Genomic DNA, 13806 nt, shown 5'->3' with positions numbered 1-13806 from the left:
CCCTAAATAGCAATACAACTGGTATTGGTGTAAAAAGAATTCTATAATATCTTCTGGGTAACAAGGATCTCCAACTACATTTCACTAAAGAAGTTTGCACAAAAACAACTTGATACTGTGATTCTGACAAGGTAATGATCCTATAGATGGGAGGTCCTGCATTAGCTACACTTACCTGTTCCAGAAATGCAGTACTGCTTAAATTACACAAACACTTTCTACAGCAAAGGTGGATTACATAGTAATGGCATCAGCAGCTTAGGAAGCCTGTGCCCCGATGATGCACAAGCTATGCCCTTTGACAGTTATAATCCAACGAAGCTGGCCACTTACAGACTGCTGTAATCCAAGGATGAAAGCATTTTATCAGAAAATTGTTAATAAGGTCACGAATTAAAGGATGGGGCACAGAGAAAAATTGTACTGTGTTGATGAATTTCTAGTGAGGCTGTTTGATATTAGAATATAAATAATTTTATGGCGTTGCAGTTATTTGTGAAATTATGGAGTATACACACATATTCGTTGGCTGTGATGTTACATTATTTGCAGCGTATGATACTGGAGTCGATAAAGGTATCCTTTTTTACCATTTCATTTGGCAGTTATATGGTTCTGAAGTAAGTGAAGCACACATTACCAATAAATATATGTATTCTTCCAAAAAATAAAAAATGATTATATACAATGTTGTAGTATGTACAACAATGGCCTATGATATGGCCAGAATCAGAACCTTGAACATGTAATTTTATACATAAACTGTTCAAGCAATAGTACAAAAGTAGAACAAAAAACGTAACACTTTTCAAATGGAGAAATGAAAAGGTAATGATGATGAAGTTTTCACACATCATTCAGCACATTGCAAGCTACAATATCTGAGCTTGAAAGTACAACTCCACAGAAAGTCAGGAAATTTTCTGTGTTACATGGTATTAACAACAAGGAACATCAATCTCAGTGTCTCAAAGGCTTCAGCTTTATAAAAAATAATATACGTACATATAGTGGTAGGGCAGCTCTAAATAACAGTATTAATAATAATAAATAATAATAATAATAATAATAATAACAAGCTTTCAGTCTTTCATGATGTGCACTTCTTAAGTGGGCTACAGGTATATCATATTTACATCAGGTAAAGAAACTTGCTGGTTATCATACAAAATTTGTTTTACAAATTTAATATGACACAAAAGTTATGAGAAGTATATTTTTATGGCACTCAATGGTAATAAAACTTGATGTACAATGATATAAAAATAATGTAGTGTTCATTGTTAAACATTAAAAACAAATTGTTAATCATAATGATGAAATACTTCCAGCAAATTTCCAAATTATAGCTCTTATATTAAAACATACGGCAAACTTCAAGGTCCAATTATTGTTCTGAAACAATGGTTAAAACAAACTCAACACTGCAGCAGTTGCTTCACTTATTTTGTGAGATTAGGAACTCAACAGTTTAAAACAGTATTAGTTTGTCATATTCCCGCACAGTAATGCAGCTCCATGTCTTACTTTGGAACAACACATAAAAAATACAGCAAGAAAGTTGATTAAAACCACAGATGAGATGTATGTTCATCAGTGAGGAGTGCTCATAATTAAACTTAAGATATCTGTGTCACTCATTGTGGGTAAGACTGTTTTAAAGCATTTTCTCTCCACAGCATTTGTTATCAACGATTTCCACATGTTATCAGTCTGAAAAAAAAAAGTTCAACAATGACTGTTAAAAATACTTTGAAACATTTATACACCATTATTATAAAGTTAAAAGCTCTTCCTACTGCTTTGATATATAAAATCCACTGCCATACTCTTGATACATGGAACAAGTGATATTTTATGAGTTTTAAAAACTATTCATAAGGCCACAAAACATTAGGAAGAGGAATAAAAAATGTTGATATAATTTGTTTGCAGAATGACTATTACAACAGGGGGAATTTCTTTCTTGTTATCATAGAATTAGTCAGCTAATATTTCTAAATTTCCTTCATAACAAATTTAACTATTTGGGACGGGATGACAATGTAGTCAAAATGTATTCTTCCAGTGCTTCATTCAGTCAGTTAGATATATTGAAATTGGAAATCAAATGCCGATTTTATCTTTATTTTGATAAATGAGAGTGGGAAATTCCAAAAAGAGCATTTCACACACATTCAGCCTGGCGTCGGCAGCCAGAACGGTTGTGTGTGTGAGAGTTGTGTTTCAGTGTGTGTGTGTGTGTGTGTGTGTGTGTGTGTGTGTGTGTGTGTGTGTCAGAGAGCACGCGCACTTGTTGTCTAATTCTGATGAAGGCCATTATGGCTGAAAGCTTACTTGTTTGACAGTCTTTTTGTTGTGCCTATCTGTTACTCAACATCTCCACTATATGGTAAGTAACAATCTATATTGTTACTTTCATGAATTTGATGCACCAAGTGAAACCATGCCTAAAAAAGAAATTTATAATAATTATGGTATATGAAAGGAATATTCAACCAAGAAAACAAGCTATTACTTATCTTCACAAGATGAAATGTGTAGCGCCATTGATAGACATGTGTAAATGTGACACAACACCTAGCTTTCAGAACTAATAATTCCTTCTTCATCCTCATTATAGGTGGGTCCCTCTTTACCGGGGCTTTGAGTGACCTGCCCTTCCCTATTAACCTCCCTCTCCTCTCACTAATGAAGAAACTGTTAGTTTTAAAAGCTAGGTATTGTGTCCCTTTTACTTTTGTGTGTTTCTATCAGCAATACTACAAGTTTTGTCTCATAAAGGTAAGTACCAGTCAGCAACTGCCTCACAATTTTTTAATTTATAATATTACCTCTGATTACCCAATGAATATTCACTGTCACCACCAGTGAGCAGATATTCAATATTCAGAATCACAACTACCAGATACTTTTGCTTTAATTTTATTGGTACATTATTCTAGCAAAAGTAACAGTTGTCTTGTATTTTTAAACATAAGGTAAACAACTGATATAGACACACTTGGAAAGAAGAATGCAGTGTTGGTGAACGGTGTTTTGCAGCACTGGAGAATACAGTTTTAATTCCGAAATGTGTATGACATCAAAGAAGGAAATAAACATATGGTACATAGAGATAGACTATGAAACATTATTTATACATACCATAATCGTTTCATAGACAACAGAATTATGAAACTCAAAAATGACTACATCTTCCACCTGAAACTATTTACTATGAACATCCATACTACTAAACAAAATGGGGAGGGGGGTGACACACAACAGATATGCTTATAAGAAACAAATTTACATGCAATGAAGTAAAACCAAAAATATATCATGTAAAACATGGGGACACAACCTACCAGCTAATCTCAAACTGGAAAAAAAATGTACTTGGTAACTTCTGCAATGATGTTCATGAAGGACAGTTGTAATAAGAGATTTTTATGAAGAGAGAGTTTTATGAAATACTACAAAAGGACTTCGACAACTAAACACAAACAGGTGCTCACTGTGAGGATCAAAAATATGTCAGTATCAAATGTACTAGAAAACTTAGGAAATCTCTGAAAGATGTTATGGAAAGCACTAAGAACTAACAGAATTAAGCAGTCAAAAACAACATACATATTAGTCCAAAAGACACTGTTTATAAACCACGAATTAAGCGCCTGAGGTCTGAGATACCAGAATGAGTATGAAGCTACTATTAACCTAATGCAGTTAATGCACACTAAAAAGCCATGCACAATATTATATTGAAACTCAGAGCAAACAATCAGAAATGTCAGAAACACAATTGTACTTCACTGCATTGGAACTATTTACTCTGAACATCCATACCACTAAACAAAATGGAGGGGACATAACAGACATGCTTATCAGAAGCGCATTTACAGGCACTTAAATAAAACCAAAATATCTCTAAGGATGCAAAAGATACTGAACTCTAAATAACCGCAGACAGCAAAGTATTGTTTCTCATTCATGTAAAATATGGGGACACAAAGTGTGGAATGCCTGGGACATATGGATATTTAAAGTGCAAATGATGTTCTGCATGCGTCTGCATTTGCAGTTTTTGCTCTCATGTGGTTGTTTGTTGATGTTCTGGTGGAAGCAAGCTTGCACTGATTCTTTCATAGTAGTTGGTACTTGCGTTATCACTTGTTGGGAGCTTGGGAATCATTAGAAGGTGTAGATACTAGCTCTATTCTCCCTACTGAAAACAGTATGGGTTTTCCACTGTAGCTTATTTTGCCTAATATCTCATAAGGCTCTGAATACAGTGGCTAAAATGGTAGTGATAATGTCCAATCAGAGTATTGGGTATACTTATTTTAAGTCCTTGTGGGCAGAATTTGGTTGGGTTCCATGTCGGGTTCTTGGAAGTATGCCTAGTTGAGACATCTATTGCAGTAACCAAGCAATAAACAATGGCAATGTTTCAGTCCCTATTGTTGTAGGTGTCATGTCTGCAATGAAATTGGGTGGAACGCACATATTCCTTATATATAGCATTTCAGCAACAGATATGTCAATGTCAGACTCGTAAGCAGTAGCTAAGCCCACTAAAACCAGTGATAGAGCTTGTGTCCTCCATTTGTCCTTGTGGCATATTATAGTTGCCTTAAGGGTTCTCTGCCATTTTTCCAGCAATGCACTGATTTGTGGGTAACAGTGCCTAGCTGGTAGTTTTATGGTGATTCATTCTGCACAAATAGGCTATCTGCTGCAACAGAACTGACTCAAATTGTCTCTCTCTTTCAGTTGTTACACATAACGGGTAACCAAAACATGTTATCCGTGTGCTCAAAAATGTATTTCCTATTGTCTTGGCTGAAATATCAGTGATAGGAACGAGTTCTGCCCAAAGTGTAAACTGTGAACAGGTAGTGGAATTTCTCTAAAGGTGGCTGGATGTGATGTCCCATGTTACTCCTTTGGCAGGGCAAACATTCTTGGGCCCATCTTTTACAGTCTTTGTTTATACCTGAGCACACAAAACACAATACCACAACATGAGCCACGTTTTTTACACCTAGATGTGCCAGATCATGAATACTACAAAATGCTTGCCTGTGGTAGGTCACCTGTAGTAGGTGTCTTTCTATAGAGAGACATCACACTAAATGTTCGGAGCTGAATTAGGCAACTGCACTTGCACTAGAGTTCTGTCTCCCCACTTGAGAGAAAACCTCGCAACTGTGTTTTATGGCCTTTTGCTATCGCTAACTCATTAAAATTAATGCTTTGTGATATGCTATTTATACCTGAAAGGCAACCTGTAGCAAAGTTCTCTATACCTGGCATACGACATATGTTAGTCAGGAATTGTGCCATAAAGTCTGTTTGCTAGTGTTATTTCAGAGAACTGCTTTCACTGTACAGCTCCAAAATGGTTCTTAGGGTTTCATGATCAGGGGCTATAGTCAAATCCTTAGTTCCATTATACCCAGAAAAGCCTGATTACGTCCAAAAACTGCCAATACCTCTTTGTCATATGCACTCCATTTTTTCTGGTGGGCAGTCAGGGGTTGCCAAGAAAAGTTACTGTACTGTTGAAAAACTGCATCTACTGCTGTTTGAGGCATCTACCACAACTGCTAAAAGTATCAAGGGAACAGGGTGTGCTAAAAGTGTTGGCATTGACTACACTTTTTTTCACTGCCTTGAAAGCCTGCTGCATTTCTGATGACCAAATGTGCTTCTCTTTGGCACTGGTGCCAGTGAGCGCTGTTTGTGAGAATTTCTTGTAGTTCTGTTGTCCATGGTATTTCTCAATGGTAAATATTTACTACTCCCAATAATCGTACTAATTATTGATGCACTGGTGGAAGTGTCACCCACGGCATAATCTGCAAATTTCCTGGTAACAGCGAAATTCCTGAAGCTGTAACCTAATATTCCAAAAAAGCTACTTGTTTTTGTCCTAGCACACCTTTCCTCTTATTGGTGGTTACACCATAGTCACTGAGGCACTTGAAAACCTGTCGTAACTCCTGTGCATGTCTGCTTGCTGTTCAGGGAAAAAAATTAATATATTGTCAATGTAAGCAAAACAGAAATGTAGCCCAAGAAAAACTTCGTCACGATTAGGCTGCATTTGTAAGCCCAAAAGGCATGCTGACATGTTCAGAGTCTAGTGTATGTCCTCTGCTGCTACTGGAATCTGCATATGAGCTTTTGCATAATCCATTACTCTCAAAAATTCAGCACTGGGTACTTATTTCGCACTCTCTTGCATTTAATGCCCTAAGTCACTATAGAGTGTCCATGTTTTATCTTTTTTGGGGACAAGGACTGTCAGAGGGTTGAATTAAGCCATCTCGTAGTAGCTTGCCAAATTCCTGCTCAGCTACTACCAGGCAATATGGTGGTTGTTTAGGCAGGCGTGCAGATACTGGTGAGCACCTGGAGTATTCTTTATCAAATGACTCATGTTGTGTTTCAAAAATTTCTTTACACTGTGTGGCATTAGTGAGTGTTGGGAACTGTTGAAACAGTTTATAAAAACGTTTTTAGTGATGATTCTTGTACCTCTCGTTATGTGAGATCCTGGGGTGCCTTTAATAATGAAACCTGAAGTGCGGAAAGCATCCAAGCCCATGTCTATCAAGAATTTGCAACTTGAAAATTTCTGAGAGAATATATTGTAATATCTTGTCTGTCTGCAGCCACATGTGAGATAATGACACTCTGGTTTTCCCAAACATGTACCTAAATGGCAACAGTTTGTTGTACCAATGCTGTATACAAGGTCTGCAGCAGATCACATCTATCTTCACCTGCTCTTGGAGTTTGGGTAGTCACATGAGAATAAGCACTATGGTGCCTATTGACCAAATCTATTGTAGTACCAGCAAAAGTGGTGGTGTTCTGGATGAGGGCTGCTGTTCCTTCTAGGAGAGCTGAAGTAAGCTCCTTGTTATATTGTGGCATCTTGTCATCTGCTGAAAACTGCTGGTTCCTGATGTCTGATGACTCTTGTATTGTGTCTCTCATTTGTTGCAACTCTTCCTGGATATCTGTAAAGCTCTTCCTTTGTAGAGCCATAAATACTGCTGTTATTGCTGTTATCCGTTGCTAGTTTTGTCCATGAATTTATGATTATTTGCACTGGTAGGGGTAAGTAACTTATCCACAATGCCTGAAGCAATGTGTCTGGCACCGAAGTGTCAGATGCATGACTGCTCAAATGCCACAGATATTGTGAGGTTTTTTTGTCTCCTATCTCTTCATAATAACTGGAGAATTCATTTTTGTGCTGATCTGGAAACTGCCTGTCAATAATGCAGACTTCAAGCATTCACAATAAATGGAAGCTGGTTGACTGACAATGATATCTTTCACCATATATACACTCCTGGAAATTGAAATAAGAACACCGTGAATTCATTGTCCCAGGAAGGGGAAACTTTATTGACACATTCCTGGGGTCAGATACATCACATGATCACACTGACAGAACCACAGGCACATAGACACAGGCAACAGAGCATGCACAATGTCGGCACTAGTACAGTGTATATCCACCTTTCGCAGCAATGCAGGCTGCTATTCTCCCATGGAGACGATCGTAGAGATGCTGGATGTAGTCCTGTGGAACGGCTTGCCATGCCATTTCCACCTGGCGCCTCAGTTGGACCAGCGTTCGTGCTGGACGTGCAGACCGCGTGAGACGACGCTTCATCCAGTCCCAAACATGCTCAATGGGGGACAGATCCGGAGATCTTGCTGGCCAGGGTAGTTGACTTACACCTTCTAGAGCACGTTGGGTGGCACGGGATACATGCGGACGTGCATTGTCCTGTTGGAACAGCAAGTTCCTTGCCGGTCTAGGAATGGTAGAACGATGGGTTCGATGACGGTTTGGATGTACCGTGCACTATTCAGTGTCCCCTCGACGATCACCAGTGGTGTACGGCCAGTGTAGGAGATCGCTCCCCACACCATGATGCCGGGTGTTGGCCCTGTGTGCCTCGGTCGTATGCAGTCCTGATTGTGGCGCTCACCTGCACGGCGCCAAACACGCAAACGACCATCACTGGCACCAAGGCAGAAGCGACTCTCATTGCTGAAGACGACACGTCTCCATTCGTCCCTCCATTCACGCCTGTCGCGACACCACTGGAGGCGGGCTGCACGATGTTGGGGCGTGAGCGGAAGACGGCCTAACGGTGTGCGGGACCGTAGCCCAGCTTCATGGAGACGGTTGCGAATGGTCCTCGCCGATACCCCAGGAGCAACAGTGTCCCTAATTTGCTGGGAAGTGGCGGTGCGGTCCCCTACGGCACTGCGTAGGATCCTACGGTCTTGGCGTGCATCCGTGCGTCGCTGCGGTCCGGTCCCAGGTCGACGGGCACGTGCACCTTCCGCCGACCACTGGCGACAACATCGATGTACTGTGGAGACCTCACGCCCCACGTGTTGAGCAATTCGGCGGTACGTACACCCGGCCTCCCGCATGCCCACTATACGCCCTCGCTCAAAGTCCGTCAACTGCACATACGGTTCACGTCCACGCTGTCGCGGCATGCTACCAGTGTTAAAGACTGCGATGGAGCTCCGTATGCCACGGCAAACTGGCTGACACTGACGGCGGCGGTGCACAAATGCTGCGCAGCTAGCGCCATTCGACGGCCAACACCACGGTTCCTAGTGTGTCCGCTGTGCCGTGCGTGTGATCATTGCTTGTACAGCCCTCTCGCAGTGTCCGGAGCAAGTATGGTGGGTCTGACACACCGGTGTCAATGTGTTCTTTTTTCCATTTCCAGGAGTGTATATAAAAAGTGCTTCAACTTGTTCAAACCAAGTTTTTGAATTCTGTGGCTAAAATGCAGGGAAACAGGGGGCCACTTGCAACGTCAAATGTGTGTATGATCTGCTGAAAATGCAGATCAGTGTGGGTGGAATTTCGATTGGTGTGGGTTGTATCTTACTGTTTTCCTCCTTCCTGCTGTCTTGTGACTGACTGTAAATTCTTGTCTTCATGACTTGATTACATGTATGCACTTTATGTCCATAAAACCGATACTATGTTCATAATATGGTGGTCACCACTGAAGCCACTATTTACCTACAGCCTTTAATGCATATTAAAAGACCCTTTCAGAATACTAATGGCATCGGTAATTACTAGCACGCATAACTTTGCTTATATACCAATAATACTGAATAATAATAATAATAATAATAATAATAATTAAGTGTAAACAACCAGAGATGACAGATACACAATTATACTTTGTTGCACTGGAATCTCCCTGCTTTCAGTGCTGCCAAATCTATTGACCATCACCCAAGACATGTAAATTACCATGAACAAAGGAAAAAATCAACTCGTCTTGTAAAATGCATACATATTTCGTGGATGGATATTTACTGAACTCTACTGACAGTCAATAAAGGCATAGAAAGTTAAAACTATTGACCAGAATAATTTAATGAATACCACACACTGGAAATAAAAAATGCAAGAACTGTCTCTATGAATAGTAAAAGTCATGTAAAGATGAGCATGTAAGTGTATTAGAACTTCAGTATGGTAAAATAATTGTAAAAGAATCTCTCAGACCGACCTTATATCTAGCTACAGCAAATATGACTTATGGTTGTTAGTAATTTCTCTACATTATAATGAAACATCAACCAACTGAGAATGATGTTGCACCTGAAATCTGATTAAAAACAAATCTTGTATTAATTATAATATTATGGATAGGACAGTTTGCTTTTCACCATATAGTGGAGACACTTAGTAGCAGACAAGCACAACAAAAAGACTGCTAAAAATATAAGCTTTCAGCCAAAAGGCTTTCTTCTGAATTAGACAACACGTACACACACATTCATGCAAATATATATATATATATATATATATATATATATATATATATATATATAACACACACACACGACTATTGTCTCCTGCTGCTGAAGCAAGTATGGCAGCCTGAGACAGTGGTCATGTGAGTGTGTGAATTGCATTTGCATGAATGTGTGGTGTGTGCATATGTTGTCTAATACAGAAGAATGCATTGTGGCCCAAAGTTTACTTGTTTAGCAGTCTTTTTGCTGTGCCTGTCTGCAACTCAACATCTCCACTACATGGTGACTAGAAATCTATGCTTTTAATAATATTCTCATTATTCCATCCTACATATTCCACTGGTTAAATCGGGCATTAATTATGCTATTTAAAAAAAAGTATGGAAAGGATAGACCACTAGCTACTCACCGTATAGATGAAGTGTTGGATCACAGACAAGCACAGTGAAACAGAATGCTAGAAATTCAGTCTAAGCTCTTCATCAGAAGTAGAAAGAAGATGCACATTCACACATGCACAATTCACACACACATGCCCACTGCTGTCTGCAGGTGCAAGGCCCAACTGCAATTGTGTCTGAGGTGAGCAGCAATCTAGCTGGGGTAGGTATTAGGAGTATGGAAGAGTCATGGAGGAAGGGATAGCAGCGTTGGAGTGGGGGAAGTTGCTAGAGCTGCCTGTGAGAGCAAGCTGTGAGATGGCGAGGACAGGATAGGGCTGCTAGGTGCACCATTGTGAGGTTGTGCTGCAGGGGGGTGGGGGAGGGGGAAGTGGAAATAAAAGAAGCAGAGAAGGGGACAGGACTACTAGCTGTTTCATAATGATCGACCCACGACTTTGAGCTCATCATAACATCGCATGACGAACATCGATGTGTTGTACCTTACCAAAATTGTGGAAATGTTTCCCTTCTATTTGTTGCATGGATATTACATTTTAGTTGAAAAGGAGGCTGCATATGCAGTAATATTTACGACAAAGCAAGCTTTTTCGACCATTTTTTGGTGAGTGTTGAATTTGGAGAGTCATCGAAGTCAGACCATAACTAGGAGAAAAATTTCCTTTGTACATTTTAAAGATACAGCCATATTCAACTTCCAGACAAATTGTCATTGCTTTCCAATTACTAGTTTTGTCCTAATAATTGTGGCCATAGATTGCTGCAATATACCTAACAGTGATGAATGCTAACAAGACGAAAAGTAAATGCAAGTTCTGCCGGACCTCTGAACACCATTTCCATTTCATTGTTCATTGTTGCAGTTCTTACATAGCTGCTTCCTGACAGACAGAAAACAATCGTAACCCCAGTCGTTGTTGTGTAATCATGTGAGACAGTGCTTGTAAAGTAATTAGTTGCCTTGTACTTGTGTGAAACCACACATCATTTACAGAGCCGTGAAAAGTCTATGGTGATCAGGGTACGTGCTTGCTTCGAGACCGAAAAAGAACAGGGTGCAAACAGTTCCATATCACAGACAGTAAAGAAAACTTCTGAATGTCTCGGCATTAGTGAAAGTACAATGAATATAGAGAAACTTCATGTTTTGTACGACCGAAAATGAGTTCTGGCAGTTGACAGAAATTTGTATGGATGAGTTTGCGAAGGGAGTCATAAGATGAAAAATCCACAACTACAAAGTTGCAAAGCAGCTTCCATCAGTGGCAGCCATGTTGGAAAAGTTAAAGACTGGAGTAGAAGATTTTCCTGATATGGGTGAAACAACCCTTTGGCATCCTATTTGGAAATTGGGCTTTAGATATAAAAAGTTGAACAAAAAACCTGTGCTGTTGGAAAATAACCAAGTAGCAGAAAAAAAACAATGAGTTATTGCGGGAAATATGACACTTTTGCAACACTGGATGGACTATTTACTACACTGATGAGAGTTGGTGTAATGCAAGTCATTGCAGAAAGTTTGGTTGGCAGGAAAAAAAAAAAGATGCCTTATGTGTCAGAAAATTATCACAGAGGAAGTATTCAGGAGCGGAATGGCTGGAAAGGAGGAATTCAAACACCATCCAGTTCTGGCAAAAAGGATTATAAGATGCCACATTGGGGACGGAGATGGGTCCGTGCAAAAAGCTGGATATGTTTTATTGGGCAGAAACGGGGTACAGATTACCATTCCGAAATGGATCCAGACACCACAAAGAGGGGTTTACGAGTGTTCTTGAAACATTATCAAACAGATCTGTGATTGTTTTCAATCAGGCTCCAAATTACATGATGATAACTCCAGTATTGTGAAATCCATCTACAAAATGGAGAAATGATTCTATTATTGAATGGATGGAAAGAAATGATGTAGAGCATCCATCTAATGCCACATCATATGAGGAATTTACTAAAGCCTGCCTACTGGAACACGCGTGAACACACTCCAGGGTGCAGGAATATCCTTTGGAAAGTATACAATATTATGAGAAGGGAAGTTGCTATTCACCATATAGCAGAATGCTGAGTAGCAGATAGGCACAATAAAAAGATTTTCACACTTAAAGCTTTCGTCCAATGGCCTTTGTCAACACTACACACACACACACACACACACACACACACACACACACACACACGATAGCGCGCGCGTGCTCTTGCGCACAAACACAACTCACACACATGACTGCAGTTTCAGGCAACTGAAACCACACTGCAAGCAGCAGCACCAGTGCATGATGGGAGTGGCGTCTGGGTGGGGGTAAGAAGTGTAGGCTGGAGCGGGGAGGGGGAGGGATAGATGGTGGGGGTGGTGGACAGCGAAGTGCTGCAGATTAGACTGAGGGCAGGGGAGAGATGGGGGGGAGGGGGGGGGAAGTAGCGGAAAAAGAGATAAATAAAAAGACTGAGTGTGGTGGTGGAATGATGGCTGTGTAATGCTGGAATGGAAACAGGGAAGGGGCTGGATGGTTGAGGACAGTGACGAACGAAGGTTGAGGCCAGGAGGGTTACAGGAACGTAGGATGTATTGCAGGGAAAGGTCCCATGTGTGCAATTCAGAAAAGCTGGTGTTGGTGGGAAGTGTTCATTGAAATGAAGGATATCATGTCTATCTGGCAGTGTGTTCAGCAACAGGGTGGTCCACTTGTTTCTTGGCCACAGTTTGTCAGTGGCCATTCATGTGGTCACACAGCTTGTTGGTTGTCATGCCTACATAAATGCAGCACAATGGTTGCAGCTTAGCTTATAGACGACATGACTGGTATCACAGGTAGCCCTGCCTTGATGGGATAGGTGATGTTAGTGACCGAATTGGAGTAGGTGGTGGTGGGAGGATGTATGGGACAGTTCTTGCATCTGGGTCTATTACAGGGATATGAGCCATGAGGTAAGGGATTGGGAGCAGGAGTTGTGTAAGGATGGATGAGTATACAGAAAAGTCTGCTTATTCCTAGCCAGATCCCAGTCCCACATACTGTTCCTGCATTGTTGCTTGTCTCATGGAATCCCCCTCATGGCCTTACCATCAAATTACCCATATCTGGCTGCCACCCCGCCTTCCACAATAACCTTCACCTGTTCAAATTCTGCCAATCCTTAGCCCTCACCAACATAGTCCTGCAAAACCATATCAACCAAGCCCAAACCTTCTTGCAGGACCTTCTCTCCATCCGCAAAATTCTCCTGTTCTGCAATCCAAAATCCCTGGAACCCATAACACACACTGAAACTCTTGCCCTGCTCCATCCTGCTCACTTCCTACTCCCACCTTGGAGTGTTACTGTCCACCGCCTCTACAACAACCTCCAAACCTCCCCCACATCCCCTCATAGCTAACAAACCTTGTCTCATAGAACTACATCACTTACCCCACCCTCCAAAACTCCTCCCGCCACAACACAGAATCTAAACAGACCCGCAACACAGTCATGAATCTTTCCTCCAGAAGCCTTATCCCCACAGAAATATCAGTCCTTTCCAAAGGCCTCACCTTCTGCCCCACTCCCATATTCAATCACGCAGGACTTGTTAAAGATCTTCTCTCCTT

The 13806-nt window shown here is 40.7% G+C and overlaps 1 protein-coding gene across 1 annotated transcript in view; it reads right to left on the bottom strand.

The window, feature by feature from the left end:
• Positions 1-636: 636 nt before the first annotated feature.
• The window catches only part of LOC126253521 (uncharacterized), a 234646-nt gene continuing 221476 nt past the window's right edge, over positions 637-13806 (bottom strand). Inside the window, exon 21 of the mRNA XM_049954898.1 lies at positions 637-1713. Coding sequence (XP_049810855.1) covers positions 1594-1713 — 120 coding nt within the window. The 3' untranslated portion in view covers positions 637-1593. The remainder of the gene's footprint in view (positions 1714-13806) is intronic.

Source organism: Schistocerca nitens, chromosome 4 (genome assembly GCF_023898315.1).
Source record: "Schistocerca nitens isolate TAMUIC-IGC-003100 chromosome 4, iqSchNite1.1, whole genome shotgun sequence".
Lineage (NCBI taxonomy): Eukaryota > Metazoa > Arthropoda > Insecta > Orthoptera > Acrididae > Schistocerca > Schistocerca nitens.
This window is presented reverse-complemented; position numbering and strand designations above follow the sequence as displayed.